At 42.1% G+C, this 22,700-nt stretch overlaps 4 protein-coding genes across 6 annotated transcripts; 1 reads left to right on the plus strand and 3 right to left on the minus strand.

Annotated features, from left to right (window-relative positions):
- Window positions 1-1,749: 1,749 nt before the first annotated feature.
- LOC124348503 (melanopsin-like) lies at window positions 1,750-14,924 on the minus strand. Of its 3 annotated transcripts, none has more exons than XM_046798729.1 (6): window positions 14,511-14,924; window positions 5,334-5,464; window positions 4,414-4,568; window positions 3,154-3,991; window positions 2,640-3,094; window positions 1,750-2,571 (listed from the first exon to the last, which is right to left on the minus strand). In XM_046798729.1, the coding sequence occupies exons 1-5, from the start codon at window positions 14,762-14,764 to the stop codon at window positions 2,685-2,687; spliced, it is 1,788 nt and encodes a 595-aa protein (XP_046654685.1). In that variant the 5' UTR covers window positions 14,765-14,924; the 3' UTR covers window positions 1,750-2,571; window positions 2,640-2,684. The 3 variants fall into 3 exon arrangements, with proteins under 3 accessions (XP_046654685.1, XP_046654686.1, XP_046654684.1); XM_046798730.1 differs by lacking the exon at window positions 5,334-5,464 and adding an exon at window positions 14,318-14,448; XM_046798728.1 differs by lacking the exon at window positions 14,511-14,924 and adding an exon at window positions 5,924-6,426.
- A 2,776-nt stretch (window positions 14,925-17,700) lies between these two features.
- Window positions 17,701-18,382, minus strand: LOC124348505. Its single transcript, XM_046798732.1, has 3 exons — window positions 18,283-18,382; window positions 18,088-18,222; window positions 17,701-18,011 (listed from the first exon to the last, which is right to left on the minus strand). The coding sequence occupies exons 1-3, from the start codon at window positions 18,286-18,288 to the stop codon at window positions 17,763-17,765; spliced, it is 390 nt and encodes a 129-aa protein (XP_046654688.1). The 5' UTR covers window positions 18,289-18,382; the 3' UTR covers window positions 17,701-17,762.
- A 693-nt stretch (window positions 18,383-19,075) lies between these two features.
- On the minus strand, window positions 19,076-20,485 carry LOC124348504 (glycine-rich RNA-binding protein 3, mitochondrial-like). The gene is made up of 3 exons (XM_046798731.1): window positions 20,431-20,485; window positions 20,204-20,360; window positions 19,076-20,125 (listed from the first exon to the last, which is right to left on the minus strand). The coding sequence occupies exons 1-3, from the start codon at window positions 20,473-20,475 to the stop codon at window positions 19,203-19,205; spliced, it is 1,125 nt and encodes a 374-aa protein (XP_046654687.1). The 5' UTR covers window positions 20,476-20,485; the 3' UTR covers window positions 19,076-19,202.
- A 518-nt stretch (window positions 20,486-21,003) lies between these two features.
- Window positions 21,004-22,187, plus strand: LOC124348746 (extensin-2-like). Its single transcript, XM_046799018.1, has 2 exons — window positions 21,004-21,007; window positions 21,133-22,187. The coding sequence occupies exons 1-2, from the start codon at window positions 21,004-21,006 to the stop codon at window positions 22,185-22,187; spliced, it is 1,059 nt and encodes a 352-aa protein (XP_046654974.1).
- The last annotated feature ends 513 nt before the right edge of the window (window positions 22,188-22,700 follow it).

Consider the following 22,700-nt stretch of genomic DNA (forward strand, 5'->3'; position numbering starts at 1 on the left):
ACAAAAACATGAATAACTTAAAGAAAAATCGGTCCCGCCTTCAAAAAGCTAATAGAAACTTGAAGTAGAAGAAACTAAGAATAAAACGAGACTAAGTTTTTAATTTTAGGTCGTTTAGGTTACAAATGGGAGAGATTTTAAAACTTTTCGTTTCCCCATAAGCGCCATGTTAAACCGCGCGAAGAAATTTTCGACGGCTCACCGATTTTTCTATAGATTTTAATTTTTTAAAAATACTCAATTACATTTAAATTAAACCAAAATTGAAACTTAACTTAATCTTGCAATTCTCTTTAACACTGTATTTTTTAAATTAAAAATTTTCAATTGAAAGACACCATAAACCATAAAGTTAATTTTTAAACATATTTTTTATTATGATCCCTTTATTTTTTCTTAGGCGGGTTTTACACAGAGTAAGAAAACATTGGTATAAATAATGCTCATTAAAAAAGTCGCTTTTAACAATTTGTTTTGGGTTAAAATGCTAAAATGACTGTACTATATGTCATTATCATCATTACCAATAGCACACTGCCAATTGCTACTTTTAGCGAAACTTCGATGAAAAAGAAAATTCTTGTTTAGGACAAATCGTGTGAATGGGGATAACGTTTAAACGAAATGTGGTAGGTATAGTAGACGTAACATACGAAAAAAACTGTTTGTTGGTCCAACAGGAAATTTCTGAACTCTGGAATAATGATATTGAAAACTGATATTGATTTATTCCAAAATTTGCTGTTGAAAACTGCTTATCGTTTGAAATTTTCGGGTGCTATTAATCATATTTACAATGGGAATAAAAAACCAGCCTTATCTAAAGGAGTTTCAAGTAAGTTTACGAAAATTTAAATTTTTGTATTATTAATTGAAAGTAAGGTGCTCTCTTTTAATCAAAATCGATAAAATTATTTGATCTTCTTGCAATTTTTTGGCCGAAATTTTCGTGATGGTGGTAAACAAAGAGATTTTCTTCTCTTGAAAAAATATTCTCTATTTTTTGGGCTTACTAATTATTAATATTAATTAATTACTAATTAACTGATATTATATATTTCTTTATTATTTCTCATATTTAACTATTGTAAAAATTACAGTATATACTGACGACCCTGTCGCCTAATTAACATTTTCTAAGATGCATGCAGAAAATCAACAATGCCAACGCCAATTAAAAGGTGTGAATTTCTTCATTTCAGGGAAAGCAATAAATTACATGCATTCCTGGGTGTGCTTGGACCTTAAAAGAAATCGATCATAAAGTAGACTGGCTGAGTCATGACAAGCTCTTAATTAAATCTGTCACATCGATAGGATATAAAGCCGTCAACTAAAAAAATCCAATAAACAAAACAAACTACCGGTAATTAACCGTAATTAACCACCAAAATTAAAGGGTGGCAGACAAGTACGGACTATTTTTATTTATAAAATTTATTTATAAAATTTATACAGCGCATTTTACATATCACAAAGATTGGATAAAATGACGCTATTAAATGTCAGCGCTCGTTGGGGATGAGGGATCGAAAGTTTAAGGAAAGAAAAACAGTTCCGCACTTACAATATGATAGAAAACGTGTAATAAGAACCGATAAACTTGCAGATTTTTATAGAAAATATGAAAAGACATGTAAGACTATAGATTCTAGTCTCTAAATGTCTCACATTTTAGTGTTCTAGTCACTAGAACACTGTCATTTCACAACGAGATCTTCGTATCGAACTTTACGTTCGAAAAAAAGGTATCATCAGGGATTCATCCTGTGCTTCTGCCCACTGGACTGCCACCTACGAGCTCGCGAATCTACTGCGTACATGAATTTTTCGTGAGTGTTTCATCAACGGGTTCTGCCAATTTACTCTCGCGGCACGAAATTTGAATTTTCCATCAAAATCCGTCACTTGATAAGTTGATAATGAAGAAAATTTTTAATATTATTGCAGTACAGTTTAAGCATTCGACATCATTTTATTTGACCTTTTGGCCCACTTTAGACAACAATCAAGAGTATATAATAATTTGATTACAAATACGTTAAATTTTGGAAAAAAAAATTCTACCGGAGGCCATGGATTTGAATAAAGCACGTTGCTTATTGAAACATCTTGAGAATTTGACAAAGAATTAGAGTATTAAAATAAAGTAATGTCGTAAATTAAAAACTTATTAGCCTCTCCCTCTGGATGGTGGCTAATTTAACGATTCATTAAATAATTTTAAAAAAATCGCTGTTGTTTAGGTCATTCAAGCCAATATGGAAAAGTAATTACCGATGCGTGTCACTTCAGCCATAAACCAGGTAATTTAAAAGGTGCGCGGTGCGCGATGCGCAACAGATGCTAATTGTTTGGACACAACCTCTTCGACCTCCTGAGAATGAAGACGAGTGCCTCATTCAAATGGAGTCGACGATAAGTCCAATAGCTATTTTGGGGGAATGATCGAGAATCCCAGTGTTGTTTTCACTAGGATATCTACAAGTTTCTTGTAACAATTCCTCCTTCTCCAGAAGGACCATTCTGGTGGTTTCTGCCGTTGGATATGGTATACAAATTCAAGCGAATCTGCACGTGCCAGCAAAATGAATAGAGTTAAATGTACAAGGAAAAGAAACAAAAATTTCAAAATTTACCGTGGAACAAGGCGCCGCTGTTTGTGTGAATTAAACAAGGGGAATTTACATAGGCTCCACTGATGCTTGGCAGCTCTTATGGCCTTTCAATTCCACTTCCGTTTTTATGCAGTGATCACAGGATTTGCTAGCTGCTAAGTTTCCTAAGTATTGTCTTGAGCATGCGGAGGAGCTTTGCATGGGCTCGGAAGATCGCCTCTGCTGCGGAGTCGTCGAGTTGAGAAGTTGAATCACTCGCTCTTTTTTGACGGATTGTTGTACTTTGTCAACACCCGCCTCCTCTTGCACTTGCAACATCCGCAATGAGGAAGATTTGGTGACAGAAGCCTCTTCCGTTGCCGAATAAGACTGTAGGCTTTGTTTGCTCAATCCGCTTCCTTTCCGCCAATTCCGGCCGCCTCTCGGAATATTCAGGCTGTTGATCCGCTTCATGCAAGACTTTTTCAAGTTCCCACCTAAATCAATTTAATTTAGAAGCTACCTTTTTTACTCTTGACACTTTGACAAGAAATACCTCCGCAAAGTTGCTGCTGTTCGTCTCTGGCGTCAGAGTGAAGCGAAGGCTTCGAGTGTCTTCCTGAGGCGGAAGAATCGTTCAACTTATGCGATGCCGAATCACCGGAATTAATTCTGATGCTGCGACTTAAAGAGGAGAACACCACATGTAAATTGGACCGAGCCGAATTTCTGTTCTGATTCACGGCTCCTCTTATAACAATCATTGCCGTGTTGTTGCCTCCTCCGCGAATTCCGCCGTTCCCGCTGCTGTCCACGCTTTGACGACGCAAGAATTGACGGACGGAATTTCGGAACTGTGGGCTGGAGAATCCGTAAACCAAAGGATCGAAGACGATGGCCGTTTTGGCCAGAAAAGCCGGGATGGCCGTAGCCATGGGCGACAGTTTCTTGGGCTGGCCGTCTTCGTCGACCGGGCCAAACTGGCCGATGAGACTGACGATGGCGTAAGGTGTCCAGGCCGTGTAGCAGAGCATGGCCAGCGACAAAATTATCAGCGCCGTCCGGACGTCCGTCTGCCTCCGCCTTTTGCGGAAGGAGACGGTCGTCTTGCTGAACGACATCCGACCATCGCTCGTCATAATTAACCGGGTCATTTCTCGTGAAGAGCGGACGATAAACCGGAAAATGGACGTGTAGCAAAAGGTCAGAACGGAAATGGGCAGAACGAATCCGAGTAATAAGAGGTAGATGTAATAGAGCCGATTGGACAGCGTTCGTGAAGTGTAATCCCATGAGCAGGTGACAAGAACTCCTTCCGGCATATAAGAGGACCACCCAAATAGCCACGGTGGAGTCACCAGGGCGGCGCAATGGAACCAAATACCCGCACAAATCTTTGAAGAACAATTTTTCATTAGAAATAATAATGTCGTTATTTATGGCGGTACCACTACGTTTGCCCTTTAGCGAGCACTTTACATCTAATTTGAATAATAAACATGCAAAAAAGAAAGTAATTGACGAGCTGATTCCATTCCACCCACCATATTTCTATCATGTTTTTAATTATTCAGTAAAATAACTAGGCCAACATAGATTGTTATTGGCTCTCAGCCCCAAATAACTAAATGCTACCACTAAGCAACTGTTGCGCGTAATGCGATTAAATATCCTAATAATATTTCTATTTATGATATGGCACAAATGATAATAGAAAAAATAAAAAACAAAAAAACTCATCGATGTAAATCATATTATAATAATCATTTTAAAAAAAGGTACAATTTGATCAGTAGACGTATGAAATGTGATTTACTTTTTGCGCTTGACGTCGAGTTATCCGCCAGTTGGCGACAGCCGGCCGGCAACTGCTGGACGTGATGACAATGTACCGCTCACAGGCGATGGCTGACAGGGTCATGATGCTGTTGAGTCCGAAAAAGGCGACGCCCATCCCATACAAATTGCAACCTACAGGAATAAATCAGTTGAGAGAGAGTGTCTTGTTATCGATTTGTTTGTGTGTGTGTTATCAGATTGTGGCACGCGCATATAAGAGGGGCCAATACGTGCCCCGAGATGGGTCCGAATCGTGTCGGTCGTCGTTATTTCGTCACTAATGGGGTCTTCAAAACAGCACGCTCAATTCTGATTCTTCTGTTTGTCGTCTCGTCTGTTTGTATATGCGCCCAATGAAAATGTAATTACAACAGCAGGTACATCTACAAAGGGAGTTGTTTCACGTCCAATTAAACGCAATCAATACCCGAATAGAGCTCACTACTCCGCAGCATCCCAAGCTCCGGTTGTGATTATGTCCCTTCCGTCGTCGTCGTGTCTTGTCCGCCTTTATTGCGGAAGACAAAGGACATCATCGTCATCTGAGAGGGGGACATACACAAAACAATCCAAGGAGCCGTGAATGGCTGGACCGAGAGCATTTTCAAATGTCTGCTGCGGGTTCGATCGATCGGGGAGAAATCACGCTGCGTCTTCTACTATACTCGACTATACTACTATTTCACAACAGCGAGAAACGACAAAAGGATCCTGAACCATGTCGAATGCTGGGTTGGCGGACGAAAGTCAAGAGCCAACGCGATGGCCAAACAACAACAGAAAATCATCCCGTACATGATGAACTATTCACCAGAAAATCGACATTTTCCTAACAAAATGTCGAAGGATTCAGGGGATTTCCTCTTCTTCTGGATTCGCCGAATAAAATTTGCATACCTGTTTGGCCAAAAGACCAGCGGCCCCTGAACGCCGAGTATACGGCCAGTGGGTGGAGACAACAGGCGAAGAAATCGCAGATGGTCAAGTTGATGATGAACACGTTGGCCGGCGTCCTTAGCCGTTTGAACCTGTTTGATTAGTAGTAGAAATAAAACTTGAGGGCTCGTTCAATTATAAAGGGAAAAAAACACGTAACTAAAAATAAAGGAGCCAATAATCTTTGAACGCTGTGTCATTAAAAATTGTCGGTTGATCGAATTCTGTACAGCAAGTGTAGCTGATTGATCGGAAACTCGGTTCTGATCGAAAAATCTTTTTTGTGCTGCCATTGGTGGGATACATCATATAAAGGTCATCGTTTACAAAACGACAAGACCTCCATTTCCACGGTCAATTTTCCGCCTGGAACTACCTTCCGGCATTTTATTCAATTGAACGCACAAAAGAAAAGAATTTATCGGCTAAAATGTCGTTATAACTGCGGCATTTTTCGTCTTGCGAACTGTTTTCCAATTTAAATTTGCACACAAAGCGGGGATTGCGGGAGTACAATTTCACGGTGGCAATCGAATTTCCGGTTCTGTTACCTCGCGAAGACGTAGAAAATCGAGGAATTGGCTGCCACTCCGAATAGGACGATAAGAGCCAGTAAAACTCCGAGCGTGATGTGGACCTCGGGCGGGATTGCACCCCTTTCCAAAAGTTGGCGTTGTTCGGCCGTCCACAAAGATTGGTCCCAGTCATCCCATTGGACCAGTGACGTCCGCTCTCCATCGAGACTCAGCTCACCGCTGCTGTTGTGATCAACAAATAAGTTTTCCGAGCTGCTGTAATTAAGCGTGAATTCGTCTGATGTGCGGGCCCCAGCGGGAAAACTAATCCAATAAGTGTAGTCGTCACTCGTCGTCATTTTCTCAGCCGAAATGTTTTCAAAACTTTGTGAACTGTGAGAAACTAACCAACACTTTGATCCGACACAGAAATAAATACCTCGGGGGAGGTTACACGGTGTCACAGCATCGACACGACATCAAAAGGAGACCCTCAAGAGCGAGAGAGAGAGAGAGAGAGAGGGTGAATCGTTGGGTTGAAACTGTCACGCACGACTGTGATGTTTTGTTGGGATATCGTTGCGTGTAGTGGCTGGCTGGCGGCGTGTAGTGCCGACGGGAGTGCGCGCGCCGCACCAACGACGTCAAGGCGCGGACACTGGACTGAGAAGGGTGGCAAATTATTCAACGCCAAGAGCCCAAGAGGCCATCAAACTCGGTCCTCATGAGAAATGCAGAGAAAGAAAATATGGGGGCGAATAAATTCATAGCCGTTTTCCTAAAAAGAATCTATCCAGAGTGGAGGCATGGTCCACTTACGTAGGCTCGCCTGCATTACATCTTCGGCGTCTTTCTGCATTATATTGGAAAAGGTGACGACTGGCAAACGAAATGGTGCTGGAGAAACACGATCCTCCACTCGAGTCTATTCCTTTTGACGGCCCTTGTCTTTTTCTTTCTGATGTTTTCTCCATTTTCACATTTGATGAGCCGATCCTTTCTCCTTCTAGAATTATTAAATTTCCCACTATTATTTGACGTAGACAATTTTTCTTGTCACGCATCGAAGGAATATAGATGAGACCCTAAATATTAAAAAACGATGATAAAATGATGAAGATGAAATGAAAACCAGGGTTTGAAATGAAGGAGAATTATTACCCGACTGTGTCGTCGATGTTGACAAATAAGTATTAATCCGTGTGGAAGGACAGTGTAGCAAATCAGCCTCATTATGCATCTCAGCTCCAATCGGCGTTTGCATAACGACGATGTTTTGTGCACACTGATTTGACCTTGTCGTCACTCGTCGTTCGATCGATAAATCTAAACGGCGCCTGTGAAAATCCTGTTCGTCCTCACGATATGTCAAGCGATTGTCAAGCTTTTTTTTGTGTGTGTGTCGATACTGGCGAATATCAAACGAATATCAAACTCGACTTCCAAGTAGACAAACACCCACGTATTCGGAGAAATTCTCAGTCGTTTCTGTGCAAAGTGCCTTTCTCATCTCTACGGGATTTCGTTTTCATATTTATATAGACTCTCTGGGGGTTGCTGCCTGCGTCGAGATATTCTTCTCTCTGCTCTGTGTTATTTTGACTTTAATTCAAAAACTCTAAACTTTCACGGCGGCCAATAATTGACTTTATTAGGCAAATGACGGAAAAACTCGAGCGGAGAAAAGAAATGCTGTGATGCTCCTCGCTTCTCAAGTATTGTGCAGCACTTGAACATCAAATTTGTGACTAAGTTCATTACCAGTTTTTATTTTTCCAGGTTACATCACACAACTTTTGTTCAATTTGAATGTGTTTCGTCAGGCGGGAATGACATCAGGAGGCCTTTACCCGCTGCTGAATTGAGGGCGACGGGTGGAAGAATCTGAAAGTTTATGGATTCCAACTTTTTACTCCACAAACTCCGTTTTTATTTTGATAGTCTTAGTTAAGGATTTAGCCGAGATTGCTTTTTCTCAACGATGCGACCGTGTCGAGTTTAAGCTCTCAGAGTTTCCGTGTCACGCCGACCGTGCATTTGAAATCAAGTCGCCAATTTCACGGAAACCAAAACGGAGATGTCGGCTGCTGTAAAATCAGGGATCGGATTAATTGCTTGCGTGTGTCTTCCCCCACCGACTAGAGAGATAAGAGTAAGGTATACCCCTTCACCTGTACTCGGAACGACAGACCAATTAATTGTAGACACAATTCTGACAAACGGTTAGGCCTTTGCATGTGGAATCGATCGGTGGCAAAATGTTGTAAAATTTGAATTTCGTTCAAGAGAATAAAAAAGACCAAAAGTCAGCGAAAAGAGATGAGAAAGATAATTAAAACCAAAACAGATGATGTGGCAAAAAGAAATCATTATAATAATAAAAGAACGAATGGGGAGAAGGGGGGGGGGGGTGAAAATATGCCGAGCCTATTGCTAATTAAAAATTCAAGATTCAGCATATTTATGCTGATGATGCGTTACAACCCTAGCAATCAAATTGTAGGAGGACAATAGGCCTTTTGACAATGGCACACACAAATTCTGAAAAGCTCTTAGAAATTACAGTGTAAACCTACCGGGCAATGCGAAAATGTTTTTACCTTCCCACGGGCATGTCGGGTACACAGTGAACCCAATTATCTGAAAGGGAGGGAAAACATTCATCTTTGAAAGTTATGAAAGTGAATTTTCATGTTCGAATGAGCAATGGAAAATGAAGCAGACTTTACAACATTTGCGCCAGGTAGACGGCCATTTAATCAAAAAAGATGTTAAATATTGTGCGTGTGTCAAGGCACCGGCAAGGGGTCCGCAACTCAAATTTACTTTTTATTTTTTTTCCTTTTTCCTTGCTTTATTTTTCCTTTTTTACTTCTGAGATAGGCTTTCCTTCAAGCGAAAATAAAAGGGTAGGGAGGGGATGGGGAGGAGGGGGGGTTCGTTCGCGCGCGCCCTTCTTTTAGCACGTAAAGTAAATTTCCTTTTTTTTTCCTTTTTTCACTTTTTTTTGCTTTTTTACTTTTTTTATTGTAGTAAATTTGAGTTGCGGACCCCTTGGGCACCGGCACCACGAAACTTTGGTGCCCGGCTCCCGTCCCGCCACATCAAAGGCGGGATTTCCTATGGCCTTATTTCATCATTTAATTTTTCCTTTGGCATCGTCGTGGATGTAATTGAAACCTACCGGATGGCATCCGCAAATACCCCCCGTCACCAACACAAAGGAAGAATTTTTCAGGTTCACATCAAAGCTTCGATTATCCTATGATGGACCCCAAAAGGATTCTTACGGACAGTGTATACGTTTGAGGTAAAAAAAAAATTAGCCAATAATATGATAACCTTATTTGGTAGGTTAGAGCATCCCCAAGGGTAGAAATGTGCCAAAAGAGTCAAAGGATCGAGAGGCGGATGGCTGGCCGAGTGTAATACCGACAACGACATCCAGGACCAGCCGATCGATATAGCGACACAGACGAAATGGATATTCCAGACGTAATATTTTCAATGCATTTCTGCAGAAAAAAAAAAAAAAAAAAAAAAAAACGTGACAACGCGAGACGGGACCTGAAAACGCATTTTGATATGTTTTCGGAACGGATCGTTCTACATAGCAATCACTCCCGGATTTCATGCATCAAAAGAGGAAGGAAGATTAAAACCATCAAAATTCAGAAACTGGTTTCTTTTTAAATTATTTCCGTACGCTTCGAATGGAATTGTATCCATTTCTTTTTCTTTCCGGGTCGGGAATATCCACATTTCCCGAATATTCTAAATGACAGTCTCTAGTTTCTCACTTGATCCATATGAGAATGTTCGATCAGTTGCCCCCCCCCCCTCAACGGTCAGCTACTCCTTATCAGGTGTCCAATACAAAAAACCTTCTGACGATGTCTTCGTATTGTAATCTAGGCTTCTTTTGTTAGTCTAGTCAAACGAAATTCAATCACGCAAAAACAATTAACTCGTATTCTATCAGTTTGTTGTCGTTTTAAATTTCTGGATCTCCAACGACAAGGAATGAGAAACTTTAAATGTTCATTTTTCAACTTTCTTACGCAATGTGGTAAGAATCTGGCGGCATTTGTCATGTGTGGGCCAAGTCCTGCGTGCGTCATCAACGGTTGTATTGTGTCATAGCCACGTACGTCTCCTTCTACTGCCAACATGTTGTCCACGTCTCAGCCTCGTCAACATTGAAATACTAGTACATCCATTACATATTGCTCTTCTGTGTCTAGCACTGCCAGTTCCCAGCGGATTCCGTTGTAAGTCATCGTTTTCTTGTAGACACGAACAACTGTCAGTCGGATACACATGGGAGGGAGACATTAGGGCGGGCATGAAAACAGGAGCTTCCACAGTTCTTTCGTGGATAAGGCTTTCTTGATTTCACAGATCCAACATGAACACAAATGTTTGTCAATACGTATTTAGTCTTTTCCGTTCAAAAGTGTTAGTACTAATTTAAATTTCTAGTTCGCTGAATATTGAAAAACAAAAACAGAAAGGAACATTTGAAAGTAGGACTCATCGTTTCGGAGCTGAACTACACTGCTACCTTTGCTTCCGTTGCTGCTGAACTCGTTGCCCATGCTCATTCCCCAGCCCACGGCTCCTTCTTACTCTATCCGGTGACCAGTGCTACTAAACTACCCTGTCAAGGATTCCAAAGCGAAGCTAAAGCTCCTCAGAATGTCCAGTCCAAGTCTTCTAAACTATTGCGGAAATGACAGTGATGTTTCGCCGGCTTCCGAGTTGCAACCAAAACGGCCGCTTTTGGTCCGAATGGGAGCTTTAATAAAGTAGGATTGATCAAATTGTAAAGCTCGTCCGGTTGAGTCGGCGGTTGTTGTATGCAAGTGGTAATGAGAAATGGCGCATTCAACGCTGCCTTCCGTTACAATTCGCTGAATAGTTACCCTGTTCTTCCGAGAAATTCCTCGCTGTCAAAGCCTTGAACGCAATAACAAACTATACCGTACCCAGGCCTTTTGATTTCGTTTCCCGATTGTTTCTCATTCAGACGGTACAATCTTCCTCGTTTCCTTTCAGGCTATACGTCGTTGGTTCATCATAAAATAAATACGTGGAAATCCTTTTTGTCTTCGAAAAACCATTTCTAGGCAACGGCATCGCTTCATCGTGCTACGCAACATCGGGAAATCACGAAGACCTTAATCAGGAAAAAAAAAAACGTGATTTTTCAGGGCGGTTTCATTATGGCGAGCTAGTGCGTACTACGTTAGCCGCACGTCATTCATTGACGTCAGGAAAATCGCACACGAATTGAATATTATAAATGCCATTTAAACTAAAACGAAAAATGAATAACATTTACCGTGTATTTGGTGCATTCTGGATATGTCAATCGAAATATTTGATTGGAAAAATGTTTTACGCAAATTTAAACATGAAATCATTGGTCGAAGGATGTGCTCACTGGTAGATTTTTCCGGCGTTTTCCAGATCGGTGCATCATATCTGCTTCCGAAAAACGTCGACGGATCCGTTTATTATTCCCCTGATGATCTATTTTGTTGGCTGCAAGCTCAACATTGTGGGATGGTTGATGGTGGAGTAAATATAACTCGTCCTCTTTCCGGAAGATCATTTGCCGCAGTGCCAGCGAATGCGTTGACACGTCCTCCAGCAGAGAACAACGGCTGTTGCTCAATTTATTTTTGTGCGGAATGCTTCCGGCCAGAATTTTAAAGCTGTTTTTCCGCTTCATGCAAGACTTTCTCAAATTCTCACCTAATTGTAATAACACGATAATATTGATCCAGTAAGACACAGATTCATTTGCATAAATACCTCGGCGAAATTGCTGCTCATTGATGTCCACGTCAGTTGGAAGACGGAATTGTGGGATCTGCTGTAGGCCTACAGCCAGCGGCGTTGAAACGGAAGGATCGTTTGACGTCTTTTTGGAGAACTGATCCTTTGGAAACATCCGGGCATTGCGACTGAAAGACGAGACGGTGGCGTGCGAACTTGCACGCGAATTCTGGATCGCCGTCCTAGTCATTGCCATGTTGTTGGGTCCGGCACGATTACCGGCGTTGCCACTGCTGGAAATACTTTGCTGGCGGAGAATTTGGCGGACGGAATTCCGGAACTGTGGGCTGGAGAATCCGTAGACCAACGGATCGAAAACGATGGCAGTTTTGGCCAGAAATGCCGGGATGGAGGTCACCATGGGTGAAAGCTTCAACTCGCCATCCTCGTCGACTGGGCCGAATTGGCCGATGAGACTGACAATGGTGTACGGCGTCCAGGCCGTGAAGCAAAGAATGGCCAGCGACAGAATGATCAGCGCCGTCCGGACGTCCGTCTGCCTCCGCCTTTTACGGAAGGATACGGTTGATTTGCTGAAAGATGTCGTGCCGTCGCTCGTCATAATTAGACGGGTGATCTCCTTGGACGAGCGCAGGATGAACCGGAAAATGGCCGCATAGCAAAACGTCAAAACGGAAACGGGCAAGAAGAATCCGAAGAACAATAGGTAAAAGTAGTAGAGCCGATTGGACAGCGTTCGTGAAGTGTAATCCCAGGAGCAGGTGACTAGAACTCCTTCCGGTAGGTAAGAGGACCATCCAAAAAGTAAAGGCGGGGAGACCAGGGCGGCGCAATGGAGCCAAATCCCAGCACAAACCTGCGTCAAGTTCAATCAACCAAATTTCTATTGAAGACGAGCGAAAGGTAATAAACTGTTTCACCTTTTGCGCTTGTCGACGCGTAATCCGCCACTTGGCAACAACCGGCCGGCAGCTGCTGGACGTGATGACAATGTACCGCTCACAGGCGATGGCTGACAGGGTCACGATGCTGTTGAGTCCGAAGAAGGCGACGCCCATTCCATACCAGTTACAACCTACGGTATGAAACAATTAAGGTATTATTATTGTAGCACAGTACGTGAACTTGCCTTTGTTTCATATCCTTGGTATTTACTCTAGCGGAGTCAAAACAAAAGTTGGTTGGTAATTTGAAAAAAAGGGCCTCGAATCAAAATAAAACCTTTTTCTCGTCAATTGTATATGTTCATTTGCAAGTTATCAACGTACTGAATAGCTTCTCCGGATTGTCATGCCTCCCAACTGTCATTCAATCCTTGTCTTCCTCCAGATTATTCATTATCAGTCCTATTCAAAGGAGTAAACAAAAAGGCGTGTGGGCCGATGAAATGGAAACTTTTGAAACTTAGCTCCCATCGATCCATCAGTGAAATCCGTGCTCGAATCTTTACGCAATAGGGCACGAGGAACGAAAAAGCTGGTCGCTTTCACATGAGATGCATCTGGGCGTGTGGCCGGATGCATTTGCACCTTTTCAACATGTATGTGTGCCCTATCGTTCTTTGGTCTTGTGAGCTCCCGAAAACTTGAGAAACCTTACTCGATGACATTTAACCGTGCTGGGCTTGATTAATAGCATCAAAATTAAACGAAGTCAGAGATTCACACTTGTCTTAATAAAATATTTGCTTAATTATGTAAGACGTCGGGGGTTCTATGGGTCAACCAGCCTGGACTCGTGTCGCATGTCCTCTTATCCTCCACCCACTGCATTGTGTAATATTTAGCTGACAGGAGTAGCAGCACTGACGATGGCGGAATAATGGATGGAGCCGGAAGCGTACTAAAATGCCAAGTTTTTCATACGCAAAGCTCCTCATATAGGAGGGGAAGACCAGCAGGGACCTACCATCGTTTCTTTATTTGTTAATAACAAGGTCGGCTCTCTAAGGATTTTTCAACAGCTTTTACGACAAGTTCTTGGGAGTGAACCTTATTCTTTTCACTTCAAGAGTTGAAGAATAACGTAAAGTTACTCCTTGCTGAATGCATCAGAGATATCTCATAAGTTGTTTTATTCGGCTGGCGTTTCGGAGATGTTTTCCATTGTTGAACGCAACATCCAGTTCCTCATTACTCGGCTAAGATCTTGACTCTTTGGCAGGGATGGGGGGCAAAGGGAGGGAACAAGGATTCCGTCTACGAGGATCGATTAGTCAAGTGGCTCTCGCTTTTAAGGGATGCCATATTCGTCAACACTCTCAGCACTTATTTTCCTTCTCGCCATTTGCGTCAGTTAACAGCTTGCCAAGCTTTTCAGTAAGAGTTGCATCCACCTAGGCCATAGGGACTTTTCAATTTCATAAACGTCTAACTAGTTCTAGTTCACTGCACATCAGCACTTTTACTCCTTGACATCTTATATATATATTCCTTCTTTGCTTACATTGACTTTACAAAAGGAATACTAAAATGGGGCTCAATACTTTTCACCTTAAGGACTAAGTTAACTGAAGGGAGGGGGGTGGGCCAAGTTAACTAAAAAAAAATTTTTAACAGGCTCTTATTCTATTGAGTTATATTAATAAGATCTTTGTAAATTCAATAGGTCTGTAGTAACTCCTACCTGTTTGGCCGAAAGACCAGCGGCCCCTGAATGCGGAGTAGACGGCCAGTGGGTGGAGACAACAGGCGAGGAAATCGCAGATGGTCAAGTTGATGATGAAAACGTTGGCCGGCGTCCTCAGCCTTTTGAACCTGCGATTCACAATGTGATAATGAGCGTCCATAATTTAATTGAGGAAAAAAATGACGACTACCTGGAGAAGACGTAGAGGATGGTGGAATTGGCGGCGAAACCGAAAAGGACAATGAAACTGAGGAGGACGCCAAGGGCGACGTGAACTTGGCGCGGGATTCCGCCATGTTCCAGAAGTTGGCGCTGCTCCGGCGTCCACAGCGACACGTCCCAATCGTCCCAATCGATGCCCAGCGTCTCGTTGCTGTCATCGACAAACCAGCGGGTGGCGTTGATCGTCCACAAATACCCCGCACTGTCGTTGCTACTTGTCATATTGGTTTATCAGTTTTATTTTATTTTCCAACGAGATTCGCACAACACTCGATAAAGATTCTTCCAACATAAAAATAAGAAAGTGGAGTAATCACTTTGGTTGATATTCGGTCCCGTAAAGGCGCCAGAACTAATCCCGACACCATGGTCGATCAGCCGTTGGCGGCTCGACACTGGAGTCTGCCAGTCAAACTTCCCGGCCGCTGGTTAATGATTCTTTACGGAAGGAGGATGAGGCGGAAGTTGAAGAATCATCCACGCACGGGAGATGTTGCGCGCGCATCGGTATATCCGTGTGAAATTGTTTCCATGTGAAGGTTCGTAAATTAAAGCCAACCGGAACTTGTACTTTTACAACTTTGGGATCTGTTTGCCACTTTACACATTAATCACGACTGTCATCACGAATTACAAATTGAGATGTATAGGTCAAAACTGGTGACTTTCAGAGGGCCTAACTTGAGTCGATTATTGACGTATCTATCCTTTCCATCGTCTATTTACGACACAAAAATGTATATCAATAGCAGGCATTTGAATAACGAATTTAAAAGGAGAGGCGCTCTTAGACTAACACGCAATACATTTGTTAACTCCTGTGTTAATAATGTCATACGTCGTGAATATGACATAGATCGCAAATTGATATTTCAAACATGGTATTCCAACATTGAATTTCTTGGAAACCAAATCAATAGAGACAGACTTTCTGTGTAGTCTTTAAATCTATTATCACTATTGGGGGAAACATCGCGTAGACCATCGGAAGTCAGTAGTCACACGGCAAACAGAAGCAAACCAGCAGCAGAATTTTTCGGATGTCGGTGCAGGCAAATGTCATCGTACAAAAGGTCGGGGGAAAAAAAGGAGAAAACAATAATAGAAATGGAAGCAGTACACGTAGGAAGATGACGGCAAAGTGATTCGAAGTACATTCAATAAAAGAAGGTGAAAAGACGGCGAAAGTGAATGCGGATCGATCGTTTGTTCGAATTTCCGACTCGAAACCTTAATGGTAGTTCAACAGATTGAACGGACATGGAAAATGTACTCTTGAATAGCATTTTCTAGGTCAACTCATATTGCATGAATTCCATTTGCCGAGCAATGCGGCTGCTTGCTGGCCTCCGTCCCGCGTTCTTATTATTAAGAACGAATTCAGCGGTCCACATTGTCGGAGGTACGCTGATTCTCATGGAACCATTGCTAATTTGATTAGCAAGTTCACATTGGAATTCGTTGTCACGCTTGCGGAATTCGACCCGTACGAATGAACAATAAAGGCGCCTTCATTGCTACGACGCTCACTGTGACAATCTAGTCAAAGACACACACGCAAGCAAATCGATTCGCGACCGCATAAAACATACATTACTTTTACGCGATCCTATTAGGTTGGCGGCCACCCACCGAAAAGAATAGATTTGCTGAAAAAGTTAGGGACATCAAAGCTTCGATTTATCGATAATATATCGGCTATCCTCAATGTGTGGAACGTATTAATCAGTGTAGTTCATCTCCATTCTCCAAACTTAGTTCACTATGTCGGAATACAAGGGTAGGTAAGTTGGGTAAGTGGAGCGCATCGAGGCCGAGTTTGAAGTGGTTGGCGTTGATGTACTGCATGGCAGGACACGAACGGGGTAAATAAGTTAAGGCCAGCGCAAAAGGTCCAAAGGGACCGTGAGAGTTTTGTTCTAAATACACTTGATAAAACACACAATCAACAATGATTATCAGTCCATTCGAAAACCGCCATCCCCAGTTACTTTTCATTTTAAATTTTACTAAATTTGGATTACAATCGACCGGCGGTTTGTATTATGCTGTTTTCAACAAAAAAGAAAATTCGAAACGTTCTCCACCCTAATGTCAAACAAGGTTTAAAACATGAAAACTGTCCCTAAAATGAATTTGATTATCAACACGGCTCATTCTTTTTATGCAAGAAGCACATGATCAAAATCGGAATATGTAAATTGATAAGACCACTCGAATATTTAAAAATGTGTTTCTTAAAATTATATATTTTTTTTCAATCTTCATCTGGCACAATGACACCTTATTTTCAAACAATTTACATTTTCTCCTACAGAATATATTGGTATTGGTATCCACGCGCGTTTTTACCATCAGTTTGAAAGTCTTCTATTAACAAAATTAACCCGATTTTAAGCACTCTGTTTTGTTTGGAACAAAGTGAACGAAACCGTCAAGTCAAGTCAAACTATGAGACGTAATTATACCTTTGCATCGCTGTCGAGGGTCAAGGGTGTTCAGCCGTCATCATAATTTAGAACGCCAAGTTAATAAGTTATTGTTAGACCCCTTTTCCTATTTGAGAAGTTGGTTATACGTTTGCCTATCATTTTGTCGTCACAGACAGGCAAGAAAACTAATTGAACCGTCGGTCAGTCCTCAAATCTATTCGGAGTTTTCAGACGTCTAGCCCAGTTGTTTAAATACAAGCCGCAATGTCCAATTGATCTGAAATTAATAGCTTAATCTAAATCCACTACCGGTAGGCATAACGTCGCAAATTATGCCTCTTTAATGTGACTTAAGTCACAGGTGTAAAATGTCTTGGAGAAAAGAACTGATAAAACCAGTTTAGCTGACCTAACCACGCGCTATTGAAAACCCGTGAAACGAGAACTAATTACTTACACGCAATTGTCAAATAGTTTTTCGAGAAAGAAAATGGGTGCCAATAAGGTGTACGGGGATTGGCCGTTTTAAAGCACTTTCATTTGAGATTATCAGTGACGATCGCCAGAAAATTTATTCATGCATATACCGAGCCAGTAATAAACAATAATGCATGGCGGCACTAAGCAAAACCCGTTTAACCACTTTTATAGTAACAGACCTTATATTCACCTATATTCACTTATATCTGAAATGAACTAGAATTGGATCCTGTCGGTCTTGATTTTAATTAATTAAATATATTTCGATAAATTCCAATAGTAGTATAATTTGATTTAGTAAGTGTGTTTCAATAAGCTCTTGGGCGTAACCAATACGGTAAAAGAGCAGGGCGATCGTAGGAAGGAACTGGAGCTTTGTATGCAGGAGCTGCAGCAGGAGCTACTTGCACAGTTGGTGCGTATGTAGTTGAGTAGGTAGTCAAGTATTTTGGCTCATCATACGTTCTACCATAGTTAGAAACCAGTGCATTATAAGAAGCAACTGTGGGCTTGACATAATAGGTTTTCTCTTCATCACTGCTGTCATCTTCATCGGACTGGAAATCAAAGATTTTTAAAAGATTAAAATTAAAACAATTGTCTGGCCGCCTGGCGTACACACTGGAGACTCACATCTTCATTTGACTCAGAAACAGCTGGAGTTTTGAAGTCAACTGAGTATTCGGAGGGAGCAATTTTATAAGTTGGTTTGGATTGGGAATAAGCTAAAACCGCAGAGACGGCCAGCAAAAATACGAAAACAACGAGCTAAAATATCAAAAAGGTTAAAAGTTAGTTTTCCAGCTAAAATTTTGTTGAAAATAATTCCTTCATGGCTAAGGGATTAGAATTGGCTCGAGTGCAGTTCACGACTGATACTCTAGTGGAGTTGTTTAATTAATTTTATACCAAATCCAAAACGGTCAGGGATTGGAGGGGTTTGCTCTGATAGACTTTTGAGTGAAAGTAATGGGGTTATCGGGATAAGTGTAGAAGGACGAATCTCTATTGCACTTCTTCATACAATCATACCACACAGCATGGAAGCTGGATTAATCCCGCCAACAAACATGAGAAGTGTGTCAAATCAACCTGTTTGGCTAATGGCTAGTCACGATCGCACAGACTGGTTTAGACTGCCAGGCGTGCCCAGCGTGTATATCACGTACACACTATGGCGTAAAATGCAATTCGCAGTGTTATTAGTTATAAAAATTACATTAAAAAATTTAAATATCGCAAACTTTTAGTTAAGATAGTTTGTCAAATATACTGCATGAAAATTTAGCCGTTAGTTCGTAGTGAATATTAATAAGAGAAAGAAAACTTGACTCCAGTGAATCTCCTAAGCACATACAGTACGTTTGCCTTTTTTAGGAGTGAAAATTTGCATCTCAAGGACTTAATTCTCTTCTAGCTGGAATAAGTAGAAATCTAACGATATGTCCTCGGACTAGCTCAGCTCCCCAACGACAACCATACTTTCGAAATTGGTAAACACTATCTATCATAAGAGTTTTCTAATATGGAAATCTCTCCTTTATAGATCACAAGGCTCTACCGTGGCTATTGTTTTTAAAATTCAAACAAATTTTGACATTTGATTGAAATTTAAGGTTTACTCATCTGGAACATTTTATTCTATGGAAAACTAGAAACATCATTTTCGATTTTTTCAAGTCTATTATCCAATAACAATCTTCGATTTCATAAGCAATAAATAGGAACAGTGTGAATGAATCAGAAATTTAGTATGCCACATTATTGCCGTAACCAAACGGATACCTGTTTCCCATGTAACCCGCACCATTTGAATAGGAACTGGAACCTCCGTATACTCCATTAGACATTCCGTTGTACATATTGTGGTTTTGTCCACAAAACGCTCCACCATAAGAAGCGTAGGGAGATGAAGTAACACCATAACTGCTGCCAACTCCGCTGTATCCACCATAACTTCCGGCACCATATCCAGCAGCTCCGTAGTTTCCGTAAGAGCCGAGCATATTACTAGCGCCATAGGGTGACTGAGTGACGCCATAATTGGACCCCATGTTGTTGCCGTATTGCGGAGTAGCACCATAAAACGATCCTAAGTAAGACGATCCTGCTCCATAGGTTGGGCTAACCATGTTGCCGTAAGGAGTAGGATAAGCGCCATAAGATGAACCGCCATAGGAAGAATCCACGTTGCCATAAGCCGATCCAGCGTAAGATCCTGACGGTCCATAAGCAGGTGCAGGTGTGACGCCATAAGTTCCTGACCCATAAGCTGGAGCAGGCTTGACACCATAAGATCCTGACCCATAAGCAGATGCAGGTGTGACGCCATAAGTTCCTGACCCATAAGCAGGTGCAGGTGTGACACCATAAGATCCTGACCCATAAGCTGGTGCAGGTGTGACGCCATAGGATGCTGACCCATAAGCAGAGGCGCCATAAGATCCAGATCCGTATGCAGTGCTGTAAAAAGGACTTTGAGTAGCTGCACCATAAGCTGATCCGTAGGATGTTGCAGAGTTGTAGGCTTCTGCATGTGGACCGGAAGGGTACGAAGGAGAACCACTGCCATAATTTCCGGAATAAACGGACCCGTAATTGGATCCACCAGGCATTGAATAAGCGCCATATGCTGATTCTTGTCCACCATATCCAGAATATCCAGAGCCACCTTTTAAAAGTATAATAAATATTCAAATTCGGCCATTCAATAGTGAAACATGAGATAGACGAGATAAAAATTACTAACCTAACATACGAGGATCTAATTTCCCTTCGGTGATTCCGCCATGTTTTGTAATGGGGTCTGTTTTGTTGGTGGCCGTTTCAACTTTTGGTTCTTTCAAATCGACCAAAATACTCGCTCCATTCGTCTCGCCGAAGGCAATAACAATTATCACCAACACCTGATACAATTGAAAACATTCAAATTAAAAATACAATCGAATAGAAAAACTCAAGAAAGTCACAACTTACCGCAATGAGGCTGCAATGACGAACGATCTTAATGGGAAGTGCCATGGTGAGAGAATGGTGCTGAACAACGACACGTCGTCACATTTTATACAAAATTTCTAGCAGAGGTAGGGAGATCTTGATCACGTGGATTTTCATTATCCAATCCTTGTTGCCCTGTGAATGCCCTGCAGTTATTTGTCAAGGTCTTTCTAGGTCATTTCACCTGGCCGGATACTTTGGTGTCTTTCCTTTTAATTCAAAACTATACAATATAATTCACATGAAATCAAATTTTCAAAAATTTCTGCGTTAAACATTGCGGCTAAATTGACGTTTAACTTACTGTGGTTTCTATTTGATTCAATCAAAGTTTATGAAATGCAATCGCACGGTTGTGAGAAGAGAGGGTGGGGTGACGACCTGCTGAAACAGCCGCTGGGGTATTACCGGAATCCCATCCCCTGGACAGGTAGACAGGTATAAAAAGAGAGTTCACACACCTGTAATACATCAGTTGAGTCTTGGTTTTGATTCATTGCAACTTCTGTCTAGAATTTCTTATTCTTTCAATTTATGTCTGCCACTGCCACCATGGGTAAGAAATCTTTTAAAGTTTTGAGTTACGTACATACATCACTTTGAACTGTGTTTCTTGCAATCAATGTCTTTTGTCTTTTCTTTAATTTATTGGCACGAATTAATTTTGGCTTAATTATTCAGGTAATTATGGCATAGTATTTTTACTGGCCATCACCTCGTTGATGGCCGCCTCGACTGTGGGTGCTGGGCCAACGGTTTCACCGTACTACAGTACTACCCCAGCGCCCATGTACTACACCAGCCCGGCTCCAACATACTACACCAGCCCGGCTCCAACGTACTACGCTCAACCGGCTCCAGAGTACTACACCACCCAGGCTTCAGCGTACTACACCACCCCGGCTCCAGCGTACTACCCCACTCCGGCTCCAGCGTACTACCCCACTCCGGCACCAGCGTACTACACCACCCCGGCACCAGCGTACTACACCACCCCGGCTCCAGCGTACTACTCCACCCCGGCTCCAGTGTACTACTCCACTCCGGCTCCAGCGTACTACCCCACTCCGGATCCAGCGTACTACCCCACTCCGGCTCCAGCGTACTACCCCACTCCGGCTCCAGCGTACTACCCCACTCCGGCTCCAGCGTACTACCCCACTCCGGCTCCAGCGTACTACACCACTCCGGCTCCAGCGTACTACACCACTCCGGTTCCTGCGTACTACTCCACCCCGACTCCATCGTACTACTCCACCGTGGCTCCAGCGTACTACACCACAACATATGCTGCTCCAAGCTACTACTCTGAAGCCACTCCGGCGCCATACTATCCTACTGTAGCGCCATCATACTATACTACCCCGTCGCCGTACCACCCAACGATGGCACCGTATTCCTCTGCTCCAGTTCCAGCATCTTACCACACTACCCCAATGCCATACTACACGACAACGTACGCTGCTCGAAGGCACTACAGAGACGCTTCTAGTTATTACGCTACAACTCCGGCGCCCTACTACACAACCCCATACGCTGCTCCGATGTATTATACTTCCCCGAGTTACTACACCACTGTTACTCCAAGCAACTATGCCGAAGCTCCTCAATACTACCCTTATCTCAATTCTGCTTCCAGCTATTCCATGACTGAGGCTCCGGCAACCTTTTACAGACCAATGACTTCTTCTTACACCACAATGGCGCCGTATTATACTACCCCGGCAAGTTACTAAACCACAAAGGCTCCTTACCACGCCATGACTTATGCTAATCCAAAGTACTACACTACACTACACTACACCACACCACACCGAATCCCTTAGCGTTATATTACTACTTATTCTATATCCAGCAGTTACACAGCGGCTCCAACACTCGGCACCAACACCGACACCCAGCTTTAAATGTGTGAAGAATTCTCATAAGTTTCCCTTTGTTAACTACTTGCTCGATAATGTTTAATGTTAATAAAAATAAATTATACTTGTTAACTAACCAAAAATTTTATTGAATTGGCTATGCTGTAGTGTTGTCAAACCTTGAAACATATCTCCTCGAAGTTTGTTTGACACCGTTGCAGAGAAAGTTTATTTTTATTCAAAAGCTTAGATTCGAGATTCAACTTGCCTGTTCTCATCCAAGCATCCATAATGAAAGAGAGAGTAAGAAAGTTACTTTTCTCCTATCGATTTTTTTTAAAGTTTTAGATTCATGAGCAGTATTGTAAAAATAACTTTCATTGGTTA

This window comes from Daphnia pulicaria, chromosome 7 (genome assembly GCF_021234035.1).
Source record: "Daphnia pulicaria isolate SC F1-1A chromosome 7, SC_F0-13Bv2, whole genome shotgun sequence".
NCBI classification, from domain to species: domain Eukaryota; kingdom Metazoa; phylum Arthropoda; class Branchiopoda; order Diplostraca; family Daphniidae; genus Daphnia; species Daphnia pulicaria.

Bases quoted from the DNA above. Each gene is read 5' to 3' on its own strand.
- LOC124348503 (XM_046798728.1), bottom strand. From the start codon at position 6,246: ATGACGACGAGTGACGACTACACTTATTGGATTAGTTTTCCCGCTGGG. The intron at 5,465-5,923 runs GTAACAGAACCG...CTAATCAAACAG, and splicing joins ATTTTCTACGTCTTCGCGAG to GTTCAAACGGCTAAGGACGC. The intron at 3,095-3,153 runs GTATTTCTTGTC...AAATTGATTTAG, and splicing joins ACAGCAGCAACTTTGCGGAG to GTGGGAACTTGAAAAAGTCT.
- LOC124348505 (XM_046798732.1), bottom strand. The intron at 18,012-18,087 runs GTGAGTCTCCAG...TTTGATTTCCAG, and splicing joins TTTCTGAGTCAAATGAAGAT to TCCGATGAAGATGACAGCAG.
- LOC124348504 (XM_046798731.1), bottom strand. From the start codon at position 20,475: ATGGCACTTCCCATTAAGATCGTTCGTCATTGCAGCCTCATTGCG. The intron at 20,361-20,430 runs GTAAGTTGTGAC...CAATTGTATCAG, and splicing joins GTCATTGCAGCCTCATTGCG to GTGTTGGTGATAATTGTTAT. The intron at 20,126-20,203 runs GTTAGTAATTTT...TACTTTTAAAAG, and splicing joins ATTAGATCCTCGTATGTTAG to GTGGCTCTGGATATTCTGGA.